The 24,333-nt window shown below is 41.8% G+C and overlaps 1 protein-coding gene across 2 annotated transcripts in view; it reads right to left on the bottom strand.

Moving 5' to 3' along the window:
- Positions 1-879: 879 nt before the first annotated feature.
- LOC103317653 (protein abrupt) overlaps positions 880-24,333 on the bottom strand; it is a 62,832-nt gene continuing 39,378 nt past the window's right edge. For both annotated transcript variants that reach the window (XM_031922974.2, XM_031922975.2), the window contains exons 8-9: positions 23,562-23,676; positions 880-14,533 (exon numbers count right to left, since the gene is read on the bottom strand). In XM_031922974.2, the coding sequence (XP_031778834.1) occupies positions 14,482-14,533; positions 23,562-23,676 (167 nt within the window). In that variant the 3' untranslated portion in view covers positions 880-14,481. The remainder of the gene's footprint in view (positions 14,534-23,561; positions 23,677-24,333) is intronic.

Raw genomic sequence — 24,333 nt, 5'->3', positions numbered from 1 at the left:
TAATGAAGACTCAATGTAATTAAAATCGAAGAGGCACGATCTCATTGACGACGGCTGTTTGTCAGATCCGCGTATAAAAGCCACACAGCCATGAGTTAGGCTCCGGTGTGACGCAGTCGGTCAGGAGTCTAGACGACGAAGTCGAGGAAAAAGAAACTAGGCCAGCAATAATAGATTGACTGTACCTCGGCAGATTGGGTTTTCCATCAATTGCTCTTCCGCGTGCATTGAATCCAGTAATTCGTGCTGTTTGTACTCTCGTCTCTTTCGCGCTCCATACTCCTTTCTCCATACTCCTTACTCCTTTCTCTTGTCCGCTCCAACGTACTGCGGTTCTCTTGTGCTCTTACTAATCTTTGCTTTGCTTTGGATGAATGTACCTTGAATAAAAAGTTACGAAATGATTAAATATGATGCAGAAATTGAAAGGATAATAAACATCTTCTTTACTATTCCATCCAACGTTTTCCATTACCCATAAACGCCTCTTGGCCGAATAAACAAGGCGTTTCTCGGTAAACGCTTCAAGAAAATATCAGCTGAATATGAGGCTGTACACCTACGCTCAGCTCTTATTATCATATGCAAGGCTAAAAGCATGATAGCATCATAAACTCTGAGAAATTACTTACACTGTGTACTGCTTGAAAATGTTCGTTTGAAAATGTTCCTCTATAATAGCCGTTCCAATTTCAAAGCCAACGTTGACTCCGCAAATAAAGCTGAATGAATAATACATCCAGCTCCGGTATCCGCGTAAACGCACGTCGCGTTGAATAAGCCGATAAGCGACAAATGAGCGCAATAATAAAGAAAGGAAATTCGAGGAGGCAGGAATTGTTGGATTATCGTCAAATAAATTTGCTCAACGCCATAATGTATGTGTTTTGGTGTAAACAACGTATACGCATTTATTCCGATAAATATCTCAACATTGAACATTGACTAGCAAATACATCGTTATCACGGCTTTACGTTACAGCCGTTTCTGTGTGTGATTCCATTTTTTTCTTTATTATATAATATACTTTACTTATTAATCCATTACGTGTTATAATTATACCTTTTATTCGCGGCGATGACAATCGATAAAATTTCTCACGTCTGACAATCGTCGCATCGCCGTCGTATATGAGCGTGTGTACTTTAATTGTATATTCATGTCATTATTTGTTTCTTCTCTCTTCTTCGTTATCTGCTTTCGTATACGCACTACCGAAAAAACTCTAAAAAATTCGTATATACCAACTATACATATATATATATATATATATATATATATATATATATATATATATATATATATATATATACACGCATTATATTTTTTTTTTGTATCTCTGACTGCGCGATGATTTCTATCCACAATATTCGTCAGTGTTTGCGTAAACCTTTCACATCTCTCTGGCTATATCTCTCTTCTTTGTTCGCACATCTTTTATAACGCTCCCAACTTTGTTTTTACGTGGTAATGTACATAATAATATTATATATTATCCCTGTATATGCGTTTCCAAATACTCCCTTCGCTTCTCCACGGCCGATGGATTCTTCTCCTCCCTTCGTCCTTTCGATTTACTATATATATGCTGTACACATATATAACGCTTTTTTCGCTCACCTTTTACATATCGTATATAATAATTAATTCTTTGTATTTACTTCATATAAATGTGAACTATAGACCTAAATCGCTATTTATATAATATAATCGTCATTTTATTACGTCGTGTTCTCTTTCTCTTTTATCGTTTATTGTTTAATTATTATGTATATAATTATATTGTTAAACTGCGTTTTTTTTTCTTCTTGTTTGTATATAACTCTACGTTTAAAGGTCTCTTCTTTACTTTAATTATCACAAGTACGGTATTATCGTTAGCCTGCACGTCACATGGAGCAGCACAAGCATCAGCTGCGTTTAAATTGCCTGGCGGTTCATTCACCCCCGATTAATTTCATTTTCTTACATATTCATTTCTTTCGATCCCCCCCCCCCCTGTAATCAGAGCTTCCGAAGTCGCGATTATTGTAATTATTGCTGTCGTTTAAAATCCCTTATCGACTCGAAATAAAAGAAATCTTCGTATCGATGCTTGGCTTCGGGAAGACGAGAGGCGCGAGTCGAGTAACTCGTTACACAACTATTGATATACAAGTATATTTTGGCATTTTCGACAGCGTTCGCACCGTTCGTTGACACACTTGAAATCGTTGTGACGATGTTTGAGACGAAATAGAAATAAAAGCTGATTTTTTTATATATATAAATTGAATAAAGATACGCGATACGTATTCGCGTACTAAATTTCGTTTAAAAATAAATTGATTGGATTGCTCAATTCGCTTATCAAAGCCGTCGCATACTTATATGCATTGAAATGAAATTACCGAGATTGCAATGTTTGAAAATTTTTCATAAAGTTGAAGTATTTCATGTTTGAAAAGAAATTTTAGCTTGATTCGCTTAATTAAAATTATGCTTTTTTTACTCACGGTTTTTATTTTTACAGATGGTGCTCTACCCTTTCCGAAATTAACGAAGGACAAAGAATCGTTAGCAGAGGACAATAAGAGAGAAACAAGCGAATCCCATGCAAACTACCAACGAGAAAGCAGGCGAAAACTGCACTTTCAAAGTGCTTAGAAGCTAGGAGCTGTTGTAAAAACAGATAAAAACCTCTTTCTAATAAAACCAACAATCGAGGAAGACAATACCATCGCTTCATTCTTAATAATAATGCGACTCCCTACTCGTATAATATTATGCACTTTATTTAACGCTAACTAAATCATTGAAAATCACTCGTGGGCGCATACAACACTGATCAAAGAGACAGCTCGCGTCGTATAATGCAATTATCGCCCACGCGAACAAGCTCACAAAATGAGTCTTCCTTTATCAAACAAAAGCTTCGCCAGAGCTATCTTGATTAACGGCCGCATCGCCGCAAACGTGCCAGAGTTAAATATAGAAATCTTGCGCGGACTTCTTCGAGCGAAATTCGGCAATGTTATCGAATTCCGCGAGATTCTCCGCGCAGCGAGTCATTCAATTCCGGCAGGTATAGAACTTCGTTATTACGAAGCCGCGCATTCTTGCTACTCCGGGGAGACGTATAACGGGCTTGGCGCTTGTTTATTCTCGCTTCCGTTCCTTTTGCTTGTTTTTTTTCGCCTATATACGCCGCGAAGTAAAAGCAAAGAGGAAGAGGAGGACCACCGCGGGCGATTTGTTCAGCTTGGTTTTTACTGTGCTGCTCTTTTTGCGCACCGAAAGAGAGGAGAGAAATAGCACGAGGTTTTTTTATCGGATTCTTCCGGCGGGGCTAAACAAGCTGCGCGGGGTTTGAACTTTTAGATCCGCGCTCGGCGAGCCTTTTTGGTTTTTGAAACTTGATGGAAACTGGTAATTTGCAAAGAATCTTTGTTTTTTTTGAAAAAAAAGTAAACGTATACTTACTATGTGGACAAACAAATATGAACCGCGTCACGTGTATAGGGTATTGTTATATTTCCATCTGCGGTGCGACAATCCAATAAAATAAACTTTATGATCGCCTTAGAAAAATTTTCCTCGTTTTTTTTATCCGACCTCAAGCATCGAACAATGTCAACGGTTGCACACGGGATTCTTTTATGTTCGCGTCTCTATATACTTCGAACTTTATACGATATTAGATATATTTTAACTTCTTTTGACTTTACTACCCAAAATTGTACGTCATAAAATTGAGCATCGGCGTGAGATACAAAGGAAAAGAAAGATATCGAGCAATAAAAGCTTGAATTTCAATCGTCCCGGTGTACAATCCCATCGGACAATTCTCGAATCGTCACGACGGCTTTAAGCGCGAGCTTAAAGGGCTGTCTGCTCGTTTAACAGCGATTCTCCTCTTCCTCTGTCTAAGCCATAAACATGAATCAACGTTTTTGAAACCGATAAGAGAGAGCTTTTGCTCAACTCATCTTCTCGACTCATCATCGGTAAGGCTGTACAATTCGACGAACGAAGAGCCGGAATAAAACCAACGCGACACCAGCACGTATAGGTATACACACCTGGAGACGACTGTCTCGGTCTTAAAACTGCAGGGCGCGGAGACTCTCAGTTTTACGGTACCAGATCTTTTCTTCCCCGGGAGGAAAACGAGCGAAACGACTCGAGATGGGAATAGGACCGCAGCGAAGCGAAAATTAAAGCCCGTCGTGTCTCCGGATGTGTGTTTACTGGCGGGGACATGAAACTCTCATGATTTTCAACTGGAATTTTGAGGAAAGGAAAATGGCTTGGGGACTCGAATCACTTTTTCGGCTGACCTACTTTTTATAAGAAATAGTTTTCTTGTGCTTGTTGTTGTTAAAGTAATTTTAGGATAATTGAACATCGAAGCTCGAACAGCAATTTTCGGTAATTGGAAATTTAGCTGGACTAAAAGCTTTGGGCTAAGGGTGTGCAAGGTCAGTCCGTGATTTAAAGGAACAATTGATTTTCGTTAATTTGAAATAAATAATCTTATAAGCGGATCGAGGATGAACTTTTTTTCAGATATGCATGAAAGCAGATAGCGATTGTGCTCCAGACGAGTAAGAGAGAAATGTTCATTGATCTCACATAAATCACGAAATTGGCGATTCCGTATACGTATAGTTGAATGAAAGGCGAGTTTTTTCTCATTTCGCTCTCGAAGAGTCGTAAAAAAAAGAGAACGCGACCCAGTTTTGATCCTTCTCTTTTAATTGAAATAGCAATCTGATTTTCATTTCTTATTAGTCATTGACGTTTATTGATCACTTGATATGCAAAAGCAAAGCCATTCAGCGACAGAAATAAATCGTCGAAATTCCCGAGTACCAGCACACGCGAATCCGGGGACGTTCGAAAATTCGAAAAATTCACAAGTTCGAATTTCCAATATCTCGAAAACCCAAGCGCCAGCAGCAACGTTTTTACGACAAAACGAATCTCACGTATTCCGGTATAAATATACTCATCCGCGTATACGTTGGAGTAGAAGTCAGCGCGAAAAAGGGACCGAATTTCGATGTGGCACACGTACGCCCGGTAGAGAATTTCCTTTTTTTTCTGGGAAACCGCACCGCAAGAGGTGACAAACGGGCGCAAGTGGTATAGACAAACGAGCCGCCGTCCTTCGCGTCAGGTTATATCGACAGCCGCGTTCGGTTGAAAGATTCGTCCTCGTGGTTGTGTGATGGCTCTCCGCTGTACAGCCCACGCGAGCTTGTTTGGTCTTTTTTCTATCGTCGGTCGCTTTCAGGAGAAAGTTGTGCAGCTGACTTTGATGGACTTTGAATTTAAGTTCGGTAGATGAGTAAACTTGGGTTTTTACTTTTCCTCCGAGGAATGAGCTGCGGTCTGAGTGTTTGGCTGTTTCATTCCGAAAATCGAGTTTTTTCATCAGCGAATTAATCAAATATAGATGAACTCTACACTGGTCTGACTTTTATGGCGAGGCATTTCCGGTAAAATATACACAGCTGACACAGGGCAATAGCTTTCGATTCAAAACTATTTACTTGAATACAGACAACTCGCATTGAATTGATCGGTAGTATTAATCCGTTTATTTCCTCTAATATAAGAAAAGCAGAATACAAAGCACAATCAAAATGCAAATACACGCCAAGTGTGTAAGGATGGTGTCGGATTTTGTAAGAGGATATAACAAAGGAATCGCTCGCAACTTGCGAGTTTTACTCCGGTGTGACGTTGTGTGATTTTTGGTTGTGGAAAAAAAGAACAGTTCGACTATGTCGTTGCGATGATCGATATTTTGGCCACTTTTTATGCAAGTTTTCGTTTAATAATCCCTACAATATTATTATTTTTTTTTACCAAAGTACGTAACAATACAGTAAAAGTTTATTACATTTAACAAATCGTTTCAACACTTTACGTACGTTCGCCTTGTGAAATGCGCGTGTAACGTAAATCATCGTATTTTCGTCTTTTACGTAAACCTCTACTATCATTATATAACTATCATTTGAACGCACAATAAAACGTACTAAATGTTACAAATGAAACATGAAAGAACAACAGTATAATAATAGTAAGCATCTTCGTCATTTTCTTTCCTCATATAATACGCGCAAGTATATAGTTAATAGACTTTTGAACAGAAAAGAAAGGAAAAAAAATTGCTCTTTGCTGTGTTATACATAACATTTGGTCTTCGTCACAGTCTCGACTTTACACTCGTTCTTCTGATAAAATTCGAAAAAACTTAAACAACCTCGCACAGCTGCATCAACAGCGTACGAGTATACACAGGTAAATACATGTATACATATCATCGTATTCATTAATATAACATAGTATCGTACATAATATAATATGTAATACCACAACGAAAAGAATAGTACGCGATCGATGATCCAATCGTCAAACATGTAAAATCGAGGCCGAAAGAGAAAACGTATAATATATAAGATTAGAAGTACAATTAAATAGTATACAAAGCGAAGCCCTTAATAAAAGAGGTAATGAGATGCGTCGACGGAAAAAAAAATAAACTCCCGCACCGCGGAGATCACAATCATCATCATCATCATCGTCGTCGTCATCTTCTCCACGGAGCCGCACACAGAACACGCGCCAACAAATAAAATAAAACCTAAAGCTATATCATTAAAATATAACAATAATGATAATAATTATGATAATTATTAATAATAATAGTACAGAGTGATAATGTATACGTGCACAGCGTCGCTAATTTGACTCGCGCCTCTCGTCAGCGCTCTCTCTCTCTCTCTCTCTCTCTCTCTCTCTCTCTCTCTCTTTCACGCTCTATATTTTGTTAATTTTTTTTCTCCACTTTTATTTATCACCTCGGCGCATTCTCTGAGCTGCGCGCTGCATAAAAACTATATAATATTATTTATTTATATATATATATATATATATCGTATGTGTATTTTACGCACGCGACGCTTCGGTTTACGAGTTACATATCTTTGCTCTACGTTGACTGTCGACTTTCTCAAATCTACGTGTTTTTATTAATTTTTTTATTTATTTTTTTTTATTATTTATTTTTTATTTAAGACTCGCATGCAAACGATTGCCCCCCCCCCCCTGTACAGGATACCGTCCCCCTTGTTTTTCCCTCGTCTTCCGTTGCCGTTCCTTGTCGAATATAGCTTCGTGTCGAATCTTCGTTCTCGTCGTCGTTATCTTCCCGGTTATTAAATAATCTAAGGTCGTAAGGCATGGAGTATGTTCATTATACAAGTATTTGTTTACTTTTCATCGACTTTGGGTAACTATCGCTCGCTCTCGCCATATCAGCCGCAAGCGACAGCTCGACTCGCCGATACAGTGCGCGGAAACGGTTTATTCTTCAATTTTCGTTTTCTTATTCACAAAGTCGAGTAGGCGATCTCGAAAATAAAAAAGCTTTTCGTCGAGATAACAATTTTTTTGCAATCGGCGAGTCGAGCATCGACCCGAACGCGATCATCTCTCTCAGCGCGGCTAATCGCAATAGATGCACAATGTACTTTTTCTTCATGTATAATATATAGATTTATATGTATATATTATGTATAAATCTTACGTGAAAGACTCGATTCGCTTTATCGTCGCGCTATACAGTTCTCGCCGCTACTGTTGTCGTGTGATCGGTTATAATTCGCCCTCGAGTCGAACGCGCAAGTGTGACTTCGTTGGTAACTAGAATGTATTGCTATGGTTTTTTTTTCTTCTTTCTATATACCTAATTATACGTGTGTAAGTATATGCGTATAAGTATATATCATCCTCACGCACTCGCGCATTTGCTCGTTTCGTTGACTGCTTTCCTCGTTCTACCTACGTTCGCATACAATATAGGCTCATATGGTCGACTCGAGACGGAAGGAGCTGGCGCGATCGATTTCTTTTATTACTTTTGTACGAATTTTTCTTTCAAATTTCGAAACAATACTTCTGCATAATAATACCTAATAACGTTATACACAACAGGATATTTCGCAACTTTTGAAGAGGAACTTACAACGCATGAATGAATAATAGCGCGAAAGGCTAGGCACCAAACGAATTTCGGTCCGTCGCTTGATAAAGTATCAGGCGGGCGCGCGGGCTGGACCTCCTCATCAATCAAGTGGCACACATATACTCGCACACAGTCGAGACGCGCACGTCAATCGGCTAATCGCCGCGAGCAGCTCCTCCCATCGGCCGTATTTTTTCTCGCAGCCGCACATGTATAATATCTATACGCTCTTTCTCTCTTTCTCGCGTTCTCGAATATATCACTACAAATGGCCTTAACTAATCGAGGACTACTTAGACGCGTCGTCGCGCGCGTTATCTTATTATAAGGTTCGACATATTATCATCACAAGAATTTTTCAGGCTCACAGTTTTTTTATTTTTTCCTTAATAATTTCTCGTCTCCTTTTTTTTTATTTACTTTTTCGATTTATTTTAATTTCCATTCTGATAAATCCGCTTACTAGACGCGCGTTGCTTTCTTGACTTTTAAACTCGTTACTATAATGCATCATCGTATATTTATGTATAGAATAATATGCGAGCGACGCGCATACGCATTGGCTGTGCGGACTCTCATTTATAATATATAAGGATGGTCCTACTACGTCAGGCACGACTCTATTATAATTTTTCACGTACTCGCATCTGTCTGTTAATATACCTATTATATTCATTATTTATATGTCTTGTGGTTTCATCTATCCTTTACATTATCGCGTAATCGTTATATTATCGTTCGCGCGTGAAATCTGTGTGTGTGTGTGTGTATGTGCGTGTGTATATGTGTGTGCACGTGTAATTTGCTCGTTGCGTCTACTGTAAAATATCTGTAAGAATGATGAGGGTTGATAAGCTGCAGCTACGTAATTTTTTCTTATTTTTAGTTCTGTTAAAATTGCACTTTATGTATATGCATCATTTAAAGATTTAACAGCTGGTCGTATTCCGTGGTTATTATTATTATTATTATCATTATACTATTATTATTATTGCATTATTGTTATTATTATAATTATCTTCTGCGGTCAATCGGCCGACGAGCGACGATTTTTCAAATCAATAATTAAGCTAAAGCGCGGCGCGCGCGAGTAATGCTTTGGCTCTCGTTTAGAAGGGTGATAAATTGCTGCCACACGGAGAATTTATTTCGCGGTATAATTCAGAGCGCGGATCGTGTCTGTGTATGTGTGTGTAGGTGTGTCCGTGAGTCCGTGAGTCTGTGTATAATAGATCGTCAACCGGGAGAGCGAGAGACGCTCAACGTGGGGATCGAAGACTGAACGATTTTTTCTTCGCCTCGAATCGCGCGTCTGTGTATTGCTTCTCTCGATCGCCGAATGGAAAGATGGCGCGATGATAATTACATACATGTGTCTTCGTTCACCTGTTACTATACAAGTAACAAAATTCCAGGGACATGTGTGTGTGTGTGTGTGTGTTTTACGCTGTGGAGGTGACTGCACAATCGAGCGAGGTGAATTTCGGAGAATTTTGAAGAATAGCGCACGTGTGACATTGTTGAGTTAAAAATCACGCCGTCGTACAAAAGTCTAGAAAACCGGTGATTAAGTACACAAAAACGAGCGACGAAAGAATGAAACGATTTCGATGTATGCACATGCGTGTAATGAAATTGTGCAGCTGCCTTGCCAAGCGATCTCGTATGAGGATATTATAGGCAAAGTGAACGAAAGAAGGGGCAAACGCGAAGGATGAAACGCAAGCAAGGGAAAAAAACCAAAGTCGAACTCTCGACGCGTTACGCGCAACGACGCTTGTACATCGTAATATTCTATACTAAATAACTTCATCACTCTCGCCTCTTATACACGATATATTGCGGACGCGCTCGTTACCCTCTCACTATATGATGCTTACACGCTACGGCCTATACTCATTCGCCTTTTAGACTGCTCTAAACACTTGTATTTATTTATTTCTCGCTTACATGCGTAAATCGTCGTTTACTGCCGTTTAAATCCTTCGTATAATTATACCATGTGTATATAATAATAATAATATATATATATATATATATATATATATATATATATATATATATATATATATATATGCGTAGGCCCTTGTCGGCTCTAGATCCGTTATTTTGCGCGCGGCCTCTCTCTCTTATTATTTATTCACCTTTTCTTTGTTTGTTTACTTTTTTTATAAAATCATATAATCTATTTTTATATATGTATGTTTATGTTTATTATCACCAACTCAACAAATAAATATCCTAAATATAATATATGTATATTTTTTTTCATATATATATATTTTAAATATGTATAATATAATAATATACTCTCCCAACAAATAATAGAACTTCTCATATCTATCCTCGAAGTGCGCTCCGCATCTCTCTTCCTCTCTCTATCTATCTATATTATTACACACGCCTTCGGCGCCTGCTGCACTGCACGTATCGTCTTCTAGCGGAGCGCATAATGTTTATGTATATTATATATAATGATAATAATAATTAGGCTGATCTATGTGAAAGTTTTTTTTTCTACCCTTGTATCCCGGTTCCGGAGCGGCTCTCGTTACTGCAGAAGAGAGAGAGAGCCGGGCCCCTGGCTTCTTTATTATTATTTTTTTTATCTATTTCTCTATGTAAATGTTTATTTCGTTTGTTTGTTTGTTTATTTTTTTTTTGCACGTGCTTATTTAAATTTTTTTTGTCGTTTTTTTTCTCTCTCACGCTCGTTTTTCTGCAGCTCCTAGCATCTGCGCAGCTAGACGTAAACGCATCTTCCTTTGCTGGCGCGCTTCGCATCCTCTGCCTCTCTCTATCTCTCTCTCTCTCTCTTTCTGTACTTCCTTCCGGCGTCGATTCAGCGTTATACGTCTTCATTTCATTGAACTATATATACTTGGTTTATATAATCTTCGCGTGGTCGTCGACAGCTCACAGCCAATCCAGTGTATTATATATGTGTTTTTTTTGTCTAAGCCCCACGCCCCCTCATTCTCGTGTCGAATCCTCGAGCCACGACATATTTTAACAACTATACATAACTCGCCCTTCTAATTCTCTCTTATATATTTTTTCACTCTACTTGTCTCGTACTTATAGCGTAATTAATAATAATTCAGTTATACTTATTTTGTATCACTAACGTTCGTTTAATATGTATAATAATGAAGAGTCGGCGTCGCGCCGCCTCGTCTCTTTCATAATAATAATAGAGAGACGAGGAGCTAGCTCCCAGACGGACCGGCCGACGTCGTCGCTCGCTCGCGCTCTGAATATATCCACCCCCATTACTTTGCATGTATACGTCTCTCTTTCTCCCTCTTTCATCTCAGCTACTTACGAAAACTACGGGAATAGATATTTTATTGCACTAGATGATGTGACTCTTCGCATTCAACTCGCTCGCGCTTGAGACGCCGGATGACTTCTTCGGCTTCCCTTCATACCGCTTGTATACAACGCTTTCTATGTAACAATACAATCGAGCGTGTTTCTCTCCGCGTGTGTAAGGTGTACATGGTATTATTACAAAATGTCCATGCGTCGCTGTATGTGTGTGTGAGCCTCCCCGTTTGTTAATGTGTGTGTGTGTGTGTGTGTGTGTTGTTATCGTAATCGCGCGCCCCCTGCCCCCGGCGAAAAAAGGCGCCTCACAGCCGGATTTCTCACGTCGACCGTTTCTTCTTCTGCTTCTTCTTCGTCATCTTCTTCATTTTCTTATCTCCCGCGTAAGCTGGGATTTTTCCTTTTTACAACTTTTTCCTAGAGTCCTCTCGACGGCATACGCTTATCGAATGGAACTCGGTGCAGCGGTCCGGCGCTTGCTTGACTCGTACTACTTGCTACGCCACGTACTTCTGCCGTCAACCTTGTCTCAACTCGTCAGCTCGGGATTGCCCTCTCGTGTACACTGCGCATATCAACTTTGCTCGACGCTCGCTTTTCTGAATAAACGTTCGCTTAAAATCACACTTTCTCATCGATCCTAACTATACATACATGTATAACAGGGTATAACTACGTATTATATCACATAATCGGAGAGAAGGAACCGCTCGCAGCGCGCGATGCATTGCACGCTTTCTCCTGACCAGTGGGATTTATTAAATTCGACGAATATCATGAGGAAACTTCTCTCGACGGAGAGAAAGAGAAAAAAAGAGGAAAGTTACACGAGAGTTCTTCCAGCGCGAGGAGTTATATTCCGGCTGGCGAGTTACGCTAACCGAGTTCCCCCATGCAAGGCAGATCGTAAACTGAAAATGACAGCTGCAAAAAAGAGATTTTACAGTCACAACGGAACAAAGCGAGCAAACAACTCCCGTCCATTTCGGTTTTATATACGCTCGCAACTGCCATGCTCCGCTGGCTCTCGAATCGATCGCATATAAGTGTGCGCATCGGAGAGAAAAAAAATTCCTTGCCCGCTAACGCTATGTATATCGCGTCGTATTTAATTTTCATAACTCCCGCGGCGACTCGAAACCATTTCCGCCGAGGCTCGCGCGAAATCGCCGGAGAGAGAGAACCATCGGCATCGAATGCGCAGTCACGCGCCCGAAGACTAAGTGCTTCCGGCGCGAACTTGCTGCCGTCCGGACACACTTTAGCGCTACAGGCTGGATTTGCATTCGGCCCTCCGGTCCCGGACTCTATATAGCGATGCGGCGCCACAGCTCAAGGCGCGAGAGGTCGGATTTTACGAAGAGACTACTTTTTCACCTCGTTGGCGCCCGAGTCTTCCGATCTCAAGAGACTCTGCAGCTTTTTCTACACGGGCGTGTTGCTCTTCTCGCGTATACGCCCTTAGGGCGATTGTTGGAAGAATCCGAGTGGAATCGACGATGGAGGGATTCGCGAATGCTAAGCAGATTGCTCCGGCGAGCTCGAGTGTCTTCATGGCGGAGTTGAGCTCTAGGATGTCGCGATGATATTGTTTATCGAGAGGAACGGCGGAATGACGTTTGTTCGAGCGAGGTTTCTCGGGAAATTCGGATTGAACGAGGATTACGCGACTTGTCGCCTCTTAATTGGACGAGCTCGTGCCGGCGGTGGAAATTTCGCGGAATGCATCGCCTGCTCGTATTTCGCATTTCCTTCTCTCCGCGAGTTTTAAAAGAGACGACGCGGAGAGCTGTGATATAGGATAACAAGGCTCTTAATCAACCCTTTGCTTTTTGACTCCTCTGATGCGTTCTTTACAGTCTCAACGGGAAGATGCCGGATAGTCGTGATGAAAGCGTCAAAGTCGCGTTTGTCTGCGGCAGCGGTTTGGTTGCTCGTATAATTGACGTTTTTTTAATTTCGAAAGCACAAGCGCTCTTTCTTTAATTTTAATTATTTGTATTATCATTGTTATGTACACGAGGGACAGAATTTCGCGAACCGCTCCGGAAACAAACGCGGCGCTTTCGTTTAAAACGTGCATCTACGGTTCTATATGTTATAGGTGAGATAAAACAATCGATCGGTTTGAAAATAGTAGAAATTGCTTTTCGTCCGATGCGTGCGGTTTTACAGCCCTTCTTACACAACAATAGCTCGGAACGCCGAGCTTCCGCCGCAAATCACAATCGCCGTATCACGGACTGACTCGTCGTGTACACGCGATAAAACTCACAGTACGTAGTTCTGTGTATAAGTAAGAACAAAAAAAAAAAGACAAAAGAATAAACGAAGAGAAAAAACAAACTATCTAGGATGCGGCCAACAGCAACAACAACGGATGCGAGTCCCGAGCCAGGAGTACATACTCATACTCTCGATCTCCCCCCCCCCCCCCCCTATACTGTCCTCTATAAAACCAAGACTATATTATTATATACTCTCACATTCTACGTCTTAAAAAACAGCCCTACTCAAATGTTCGTGAAATATAGACGTACATAGATATATGCATATATCACAATGTATAAGACTCACGTAAGGTAGCGAGCGAGAGAGAGCGACGTGTCCGGCTTCGGGACTCCGCCAACTTATCAATATCTATGTATACGTTACACATGTATATCACACGCGCAGCTCTACCTCCTTGATAACAATATTGTTAACAGCCAAAATTATTCCCAAACTTCTTCTTACCCTCTCCCCCCCCTCTCTCTCTCTCTCTCTCTCTCGTTATAACGAAACCATATGACTATATAATAATAACGTACGTCGCAAACGAGCGACAATCCCTCGCTCTGTGTAACGTATTAAATACGCGCCCTTTCTCTCTCACTCTCGCGATTCAGAAGTACGTAGCGGCCGCGGCGGCTGAGGTGGCCGCCCTGAGGGTGACCTTCAAGGCCCTGTGTATAGCGTCGAGTTTACCAAGAGCGTTGCCAGCGAGGTTCGGCCCCTCGTCCGTCTCGATGTCACCGCCGCCGCCACCGTTGTCGTAGTCCTGCTGACTGTCCGATACGAGAGGCACGCTCTCCTCCTGCTTTACATGCGCGACGCCCGCAAAGCTCACTGCAGCTTGCGACGCCCCGACTCACTTGTCCTCGGTCTCGGCGCGCGGCGACGTTTCCGTGTCCTGTCGCTCGCTGTAAGCAGAAAAATCATTTCGTTTATTAGTATAGATTTCATGATAAAAATTGAAGTCTTTTTTTCAATTGTTTAACCGTAACTATTCGATAAAAAGTAAAGCATCGCTCGACGAAATAATGTAGCTCTTGTATCCCTTACACAATATCTCAATTTCCCCCGCATAGCTGGTAAAGCCCCGCACGATATATAATCATTATTCATCCCTCAGGCGTTCGGGCCGCTGCGCGTGATTATGAAATAATTTGTCAATTCTTATAATGCACATACCATGTCCGACACGTGCAAAAGGGAAAGCCATCAGTGGCTCTCTCCCTCTTTCTCTCCGAGTATTTTAAACGCGCGCTCGCGCAACAAAGCTCGGCCAAGTTTTGCGCGTACATCTCAGGTAAATAACACGGCCCGGCGCAACTTTTCATACAAAGTAACAGACGTCCCGCTGGGCGCTGCCGAGGAGAGAGAAAGCTCGAGGCCGAATCGGCTGGGGGTGCGGCGGAAAAGAAAGCGAACAACTTTTGATGGCTCGCAGTTAACGATGATGTACTACAAATAATTCATCTTCCCCGCGAACGCGACGCTGCAGGTAAAGCTCGCCCGTATTGTGATCGCGTCTTTCTCGCGCATGAAAAACGGCGGACGGGAATTTCATAGGCTGGTTAATTAACGTCGCGACGCTTCAAAGCCTGCGGATTAATTAATTTACGGCTGCAGCGACACGCGCCGCGCTATTATAAACATTATACGCGCTGCTGTGAGAGAGAATGCACCTCGCGGTGAGAGATACAAAATTAGGGTAATTAGTTGCTTTTCTTATACACTGCGCATGTGTTCTATAAACATGGATTGTATATGGGTTCTGAATTTCACTGCAAACACAAGTTTTTTGTATATACCCTACATTTGACATTCGGGCTACGTAAGGCTGGAAATATATACATAATAGCGATAGTGCGCTTATCCGTGTTCGTTTCGCCCGCTCGCGTATTTGCTCGAACTTTTTATGCTTTTAAGCGAAAATGGTGGAAAATTAAACGTATCATCCCACTATGTGAGCAAATACGCGGCTGCTGTAGCGCGCTGCACTCGAGCGTTGAAAAAATTCACGTTTGATCGTTGAAAATGACGGCGGCGTATAATACATCGGGGCAATATCATACCGCAATTTTTGTTAGCGGCGCTATCACGCTGTGAATAATTTAATATGTTTTTCCCGCCATAATCCAGAAGCGTAGCCCGGCGTAAAGGGAGAAAAAAAAGGAGCGGAAAATTTTTCAAGCCGCGCGCGGCATTTTACGAGGGGCAGCCAAGCGCTAAAGTACAAAAAAGCCGGGGGAATTCGCTTTAGCACCTCGTAATCGAGCTGCGAAAAAGGGAGCTGAGAGAGAGAGAGAGAGAGAGAGAACGAATCGCTCGCGCACCATGAGAATTAAAGTCGTTAGTCGAGTATTCGGATTTTTGCGCGAAATGCCATCAGAGAGCTTGATAAACGTCGGTAATATGCGGCGAGTGATGAATTTCTGAGGGATGGATGCGATTAACGTCGTGTTTGAGCAAGTTTTTTTGCGTCGCGCGCTCTAAAATATGGGTGACTCCGCCTCTAACTCGATTCCACGGCTGGCTGGCTCTCGTTCCTCTCTCGCGGTTATACGAACCAGCTCTCGTTCGACAGCTCGTTCGATTTTCTCCACCTTTTTTCTTCGCTGCTGCTCGACCTTCGAAGAAGTAATTTTACAGTGTGTAATGTACACAAATTACAGAAATTATAAACGCGAGTCGAAGAGAGCTGAAATTGTCGAGGTTCGACGATGGGCAAAAGAACACTCCTCCATCATCGGGAGGATAAGCAATTTCGAAAATTCACATTACTCGAGCTGCAGCTCACCGGCATCAAGGCCAATATTTATTTTGATATTTCAAAAACGCGAAAATTCCCTCTAATGAACTTTAACGTGCACTTAAAACTCCCGAGCTTTTATTCAGCGCATTATCCTCTCTCTTCCTCCCTCGCCGCCCTCTCTCTCTCTCTCTCTCTCTCTCCCTTTCTTCTCCCGCACTTTTGTCTCCTCCGGCTGCCTGATTTCCATGCTGCCTCTCTCTCTCCCACTTTTTCCCTTATCTGTTTTTCTCTCTTAGCGCGCTTTTTTCGAGGGAGAGCAAGCGGCGGCTAGCGGAGGATTAATAATGCCGTAGGAACGTCTGGCATGAATGCCGACGTTCCGCATACCACGATGACGAGTAGAGAGAGCCAACGTATCTCTCGGAAGGTGAATTCTGCGTGAATAAAAATGTTGTTCCTAGTGCAGGTCGCTGATGCACAGCATATATATAACAGGATTGTTGTTATTGCCGGAGAGACAGAAATTTCTTCTTAATGGGAAAATAACAGAAGCAGCTAGTAAACAGCAGCTGTTACAGGTCGAAGGGAATTCCGCGGTACAAAAATGTTGCTCTTTAGGTACCTATATGCTCGCTGTGTAATTATAGAGCTTGAAATTGCTATGCTCTTTTTAACGCTCGCTCTGCAGTGTTTTCGAAACGTTCGCGAGTTGCGAGCTTTTATAACAATGATAACATTTCACGTACGCAGCGAAATTAAAATAATTGAGTTTGTTTTAATTGAAAATTTTCTGCGCTTCTTTTTAGACTTCACAATTCATACGGATTTCCCCTTGCACCGTTTACGCATTCAATTGAATCTACAATGCGTCGGATCTCCTGCACATACTCGTACTATCAGCTTTGCGAAATTACGCAAACCTACCACGCTTGGACTCGAGCTAATGCTATGCTAAGCACACCGCCGAATGAGAACACGAAAAAGTATACCGGGAAATTATTTTTTTTTTCACTTCCGCTTACGCTTATCCTTTCCGCAGTCGTCGTATGTAAATCCTTCTAATTACCATAACGTGCATCGATATTATATAGGGACTCGAATCGAGATTTAATGTTTCTTTTCTCGAAGAGCTTCCAAACGTTTGCATAAATAAGTTATTCATCCTGGTAGTTTCGTCTAAATCAGAATATACTGAATGCTAATGCGCGGCAGTATCTACGTATTCTTTAGAGACTCAACGTAGTTGACGAACGATGATTTCTTAAGCTCTCGCGGCTGTATTGCGTCTTAGAAAACATCGGTAAACGCAATTTCGCGACTCGATCGGAAGAAGAGCCTTTTAAGACATCACGCTTCAACGCATAACTGGCTTTTCTTCGAGAAGCATTCAAGAGAAAACAAGGCTGGAAAACCCTTCGCCGTCGAACCTAAATTGTACAAAAAAATGTTAACTTCGTACAGGAGAAAAATTGTAAGCCTTGAAATGCGAAATTTTTCACTACTAAATATTTGAATAATAAACTAGTTTCTACGAAATAATAGAATAGACTTCGAAGATATAAATTCGCGCTATACTTTTGCCTTCAAGAAGCTTGTGTGACTACTTCGGGGAATACTGAGAAGATCTTGCGCGCAAGCAGTTTCTCGTCTCAGACAAAATAAAACGATGCGCATCGTAAAATTTTTATGAGATTTTAAAAAGTCATCTCGACGGTCTAGATATTTTTTATAAATTATTATTGAAGAAAAGTCTAGGGAGAGATCACGAATAAAGAATGCAAGAAGTTTTAACGATGGCCATTGTCAAATTGTGAACAAATCCGAGGAAAATCAGGAGGATTCAAAGTTTGCATAATAAACGACCTCTAGTACAAGAAGTGATTAAAAGTCGTAGGTTTCCGACATTAAAAATTTTACTCAGATCATTCTAAATAGCACGTCCCTTCCACTTTGGCAGAAACTCTTGATGCCGAGAAAGCATCAGAAGAAGACACCGCAGCAAAAGAAAGCATAAGAATCAACGAAAAAGAAAAAAGATAAACGGAAGAGACAGGCTCGTTTTTCAACTCTTCTAATATCGCTGGCTGGCACATACGTAGCCACGCGCGCGACAGGCGTTTTTCGCAGCGTTATTATTCACGAGAGCGAGAGCAGCAGTCTCGTGTGCCGACCCTCGATCTTTCTCTTTTCTCCCTCTTCTTGCGATATGCCCCGTATATTCGTGAGATCTGCTCTACGTCCCAAATTGATGGAGATCGAGAGAAAAGACAGGAAAGTGCCGCCACACAAACGCGCAAGCTGCGGTCATATAAGCAAGAGATCTGAGGTGGCTCTTGCGATCATTACAGGGATCATCATATACGTGCTTATAGGCTAGTGCACTATCCCGCTGAAGTACGAGCAAATTACATTATTAGCGCGGAAAAATTCTCGTCCGAGCTGCTGGGATAGCCTTGTACTCGTTAATTTAATTTTTGTTTATATTTATGAAGTTACGAATGAAAAATAATTACTTTTCAATCAATTTTTCAGCTACAGCCTGTACGGTAACACAACTTCGTTACATTAAACTTGTTGTTCGTAACTCAAAACAAATGAAATGAAGGAAAATATAAATGAATACTCGATTGCTACCGAACTAAAAGCTTCATAATTACATGTAAATATTGCGAAAAGCAAACATCAATATGAAATTTAATGATTCGTTATAATTTTTTATTAAATATCATTTGAATTTTCTTTAAACGTATTCTTTATTTATTTTCATAACTTTTCAGCCTTCGTATTCTGAGCCACGCGATAAGAGACGCAAAGCCATACGGATAATATAAAAACTCACTACCGGCAGCTGAAAATTAGGCAAAGTGCGAAACTCTCCAGAGCTAATTAGGGGGACGTACTGAGTATAGAGCTTGAGCATCATAAGATTCCACTCTGACCTCTGCTGATTAGAGTAGGCGTTTGTTAATTTTTGCCCGGAGGGATGGTATTATTGTTATGGCTTTAAAGAAGTGTTACAGCTCTTCGGCTTAAGATATTCGCGCAGAGCTATAGTTAAGGATACGGGTTCAAAGAGCTAACGATGTTGAAGAAAATTATTAATTCAGAAAAAAATCGACAAATATATAAATATTTAAAATCTAATGCTGATGTAATGTTAATCAAAGAACGATAAATTCAACATATAACATAAACTTATTTTCCCGTAGCGTAAGTTATAATAGAATATTTTTTCAATACACTTTTCAGCAGCATCAAAACATAAAGCGATTCGCCTAAAATTCTCAGCAACGAGGGTCAAAGCCCAAGAAATCGCAAAACTGGTTCTCGAAATTTTCCACACGACTCAATAGGACAACTGAAGACGATAAGGCAATAACATCTCCTGGGAAATTTTGCGAAGCTAGAGAATCCGACGATGACGATTGTGTGTTGGGAAGATGAACGGAAGTAGTAGCAGCTGCAATCAAGCGAAGCGTTTTTACTCGGCTGATGCAGGGAGTGCATCGCGACTTTTATGTCGATTCGAAGTCACAGTGGATCGGGCACAATACCTATAGCTGACTTGCAATAGAGGAGAATAAATAGCGGAAGACACGGGAAAAGAGAAAATCGCCGGAAAGACTGTTGGAAGATTCTCGAAAAGGGTATGTCTTCGTTTTTGTATTTCATTTTTCGGGACGGATACGAATATTAAAATATATATCCTTGAAGTCGAAAGGAAAGCGATGAAAGCAGCAGAATATGAAGCTGAGCACGTACGCGATGGGCATTGACATTTCCGAATTATATTCACGGTAGGTATATGGGAAATGCTACTTTGAATGAAATTTACATTTCAATGTATCACTCGTTAAACCGCTCTACCTTACAATAGCCTTACAGGGGAAAAAATGAAATGGAAATATTGAAAATTACGAGTATTCGAGCTGGTATAGATATACGCTTGTACAAATAAAGTATCGAAGAGTATTTCACAAGGTTCGTTTTTTCCAATACACAGTCATGAAAATTCAAAGGAAGGGCGTATTTTTCATTATTTCCTATTTACACGCTCGATCTACCTTTCAATACTGCGCGCACTACTCCCAGCCATGCATGCATCGACTCTCATTTCCGCGATACTCTTTCTCTGATTACGACAAATCGTTATTGTATTTTCAAGACGAAAAATCAAATAAAGCCCAGCAGTCGCGTATCCGTGCGGCCAACTCGCTCTTTTGAAAGAGTTGCTCGCTCTCTCGCGCGTCTTTCAAACAATTCCAATAAAAATGCAAATAAACAGAGAACAAAATGAATTCCGGCGAGCGATAAACCTTTGCCACGCGCGAAGCCCAGCCTTTTGTGCGCTCGCAGTTTGCAGAGCGAGAGAGTCAACAATATTAGCAACAAAAACGCATTTCGCGCGTAGATAGGGTCAAACTTCGAGCGAGAGCCTTTTGAGCCCGAAGCGTCGGCTAGCACATATTTATTAAATAACACAGAGCGCGCGCTATCACCACGACGGGCTTTCAAAAAACTTGGAACGCCGCGAATGCTAATAAAACGAGCCACTCTTTCTCGCGCGAACTTTCCAGCCCGATAGCCGCGGCACATAGACAATAAGTAACGTTATCTCCGAGAGAGAGAGAGAGAGAGCTCGGCTTGCGGTCGCATATACGCGAAACTTGACCTATAAATTGCCCGCGTTGCTATACGTTAGCTGCGGGACTCCGCTTCATATAAGCGCGGAAAGCACACGCAATCGATACACTCCAATTTTCAGCGGATGGAGGAAGCAGTAGCGTATATAGTACGGGTCGCGAGAGAGAGAGAGAGAGTGGATCGTCTTTATCGCGAGCATTCATCATTTCAATTTTTCCCCAGCGCCCGGCTCTTTATCGCTGTCATCGGATGTGAGTGGAGAGAGAGAGAGCGCTCTCGAGAGTAAGGGGTTTTTTTCTTCGGCCGTTCGAACGAGAGAGAAGTGGCGAAGACGATTTTTGCGAAATCGACGGAGCGTGGCTGAGAGGTTTCATTGCTGAAGGTGGCCGAGCGCGATTTCGGCATCATTTTTTTTTTTGTCGTATACAGTTCGCGCGGGTGTGTTCGTAGATGTGCTCTTCGTGAAATGAATCATTCGATTCGATCGGCGGATGAGGTGAAAAAGCTTTCGAAAGTCTGCGGAGTGTATACGTTTCCGCTACCGCGGGGGAGTCAAAGATTGCTCGTCACGTTGCGTCGAGTCTATACTCGCAGCTTTGTAATTGGACTTGTGCTGTTCTCCGTGTACAGAAGTAACAAAGCATAAAAAAATATAATGGATGCAACAAGCCCTTGGGCTTACGTCTGGCGTGACCCGGAGTTTTCTACTGAGTGAGCGTACGACGTCGAAAGACATTATTAAGGATGTTTTTGAGTTATTACAAAACTTTGGATTTTATGTCAACAAAATTTTACTGAAGAAGCGCGAAACGAGAGTATAATAAAAGTAGCGTCGCTGTACAGTGGAATTTGCGTTACGAAAACTCGAAGATTAATTTTAAACTGATTTGCATTTCATCAACTTGCTGGCATGCAACACAAATAAAGTCGCTGCATTCATCAATTACGGCAACTCTTGCGTGGAAAGTTTAAAAATAGAAAGTCAATCACGACGTAAAATAAAAAAATACTGTGAAACTCCCTTACAGCGTTCACTCGATAAGAAAACTTTTTTCAAAGCAGCCAATTGCAAGCGATGCAGAAAGAAATCCCATCTCTCAAGGCTCTGAGTAACGAAGCGTTCGATACACACAGAGAGCGAGCAGTCGATCGCGGCAACGTCGTCGACTGGAAATTATAAGTCTCTTAACTAGCGGCAACTCCTACGCGGGCACGCCGACGTTCTCGAGGAGCTCAATCGAGTAAACAAACACGTATAACACATATAGCGACGGAGAAACGCTGCGATCAAAATGCTGAGCAACGTATACCGTGCCAGCGATTCTTTCTCTCTCTCGTCGCGTGGAATTTCATTTTGACGTATCCGACACAGGGAGAAGACGTTTACGAGAGTCTTTTTCGCTGCGCAGCCGGCAAAGCTGACAGTAGAATTTTTTGCCCGATTTCAATTGCGCGCGCGCACGCCTTGCGACGCTTTATTGACGCGACACGTGTACGCTCCTAATTGCCGAGCGGAAGATGTTTGAGCCGAAGACAGGTTTTTTTTTATACAGCGCGTAAAATGTGCCACGTAGCGTTTTAATGTATTGAAGTATTGGTAGAGACGTGCAGAGGATATGAAATAATTTTTAATGAGACAAACAAGAAACATTTATTCCCTGCATTTTCATTCGAAGATAGCCGCGATGGCCTGCATTAACATCTATTCTTGCCGGGCGCGCGGTATTGCTTTTATTTCACTTATAGCGGGATACACATGCAATGCCCGAAGCACAGCACGACGGTGGCGGCAACTGCTATACGACGATGAAAATTCAATGGGAATTCAGGCGAAACTTCGAGACGGCTGTAAGTTCCGTGCGCGCGCGAATTCATGCTTTGAATTTTCCATTTTCAATATTGTAATCAAGAGCCAGTTGGTACAAGCTGCGCCAAAGAGAATTTCCAGATGAAAAGAGGCGGTAAGTTATTCTCATTGTAAACACTCTCAGCTGATGCTGTTTGCGATTATAGACGCTCGCCCGCTGGCCAACTTCTGTAATGTTTCCATCGGTTTATTAAAAGCATGCGATATGCAGCTTCTGTGACTATGCCTAACTTGGCAAACGACTTTTCGCCAACTTTTCAGTACTCGTTACGGAAATGGAAAAGTAGTCGTCGGAGATTCCCGCCGTGAAGATGTCGTATAGCGCGAGGACGGTGAAAAGTTTCTTATATTTTTCGGCTTAATTCTCGCGAAGCTCTCGCCGCGAAGCACCACCTCGTAAGACGGCCATAACGAGCGAATATAGCCGTGCGGCGCGTGCCTCGATAAATTACTTTGAAAAGGGAAAATCAGTTCTCCCCTCAGATGTGGAGAATGTAGGGGAAAGAGCGATCGCTAATAAGAGGAATAAAAACGCGCGAGGAAAAAGGAAACAAAACGGTCGATCGAGATCGAAAAGCCGAGGTGAATTGCCGAGCACTATATACTATAAGATGGACGGGGCAACTCTCGGACGCCATATAATAGGAGGGTTGTAGCTCATTAAAGACGTGACTCTTACCAAATGTATCGGATGGACTTCATCTTCAAGGCCGTGGAGTTCTCCTTGCATTTATAGGCCAAAACCTGCTTGACGCTGCTCACGTCCACGGTGGGGAACCTCGACGTCACGTACGCTGAAACACATCAGAGACATTGTCATTGCTCGTCGGTTCTCCCTCTCGCTCGCTCTTGTCATCACGGAGAGGAAGGACTTTTTTTCCCTCGTCCTTTCTCACTCTCTCTCGCTTTTTTGCTCTTTCCCGCGATCTCCTTTCCATTTTCTATTGCCCGACTAGCGGGGAAGCTAATCTCGTTATAATGTCGGATGAGGCGAGACCACGAGCTGGCTGTGTAAGAAGGGAAAAATTTTCTCTGCTCGCGCGATGAAGAAATTTTGTTTGTACGTGCGCGCGGTATGTGCTCTTTCTCGCACTTTCTCTCTTTTAAGGGCTGGAGCTGACTGTACGCCGGGTGAAACGTCGCCTTTTCCTCGCGAGCTTGAGAAGGCGACGTTGATGTTTTCATTGGGGCGGGATATGAGTTCGTACGTTGTCGTGCGACATTCAATTGAAATGTGCTGTTTGTGCGCAGATGGCGCTTATATCGAGAAGTCGAGGAATTAATCCTTTCTACAAACAGGATTCCCAGATCGATGGCGTATAGCTATTTCTTTTTAAAATTATCGAGGGATTAAGTCGAAGCACTTGTTCATTCAGTTAGTAGCTTATTACTCAAGTTTTAAAGTCACGCTTGTGAAATATGCACAAGTTCGTGCAATATTTTACGATTTA

This window comes from Nasonia vitripennis, chromosome 2 (assembly GCF_009193385.2).
Source record: "Nasonia vitripennis strain AsymCx chromosome 2, Nvit_psr_1.1, whole genome shotgun sequence".
Lineage (NCBI taxonomy): Eukaryota > Metazoa > Arthropoda > Insecta > Hymenoptera > Pteromalidae > Nasonia > Nasonia vitripennis.
This window is presented reverse-complemented; position numbering and strand designations above follow the sequence as displayed.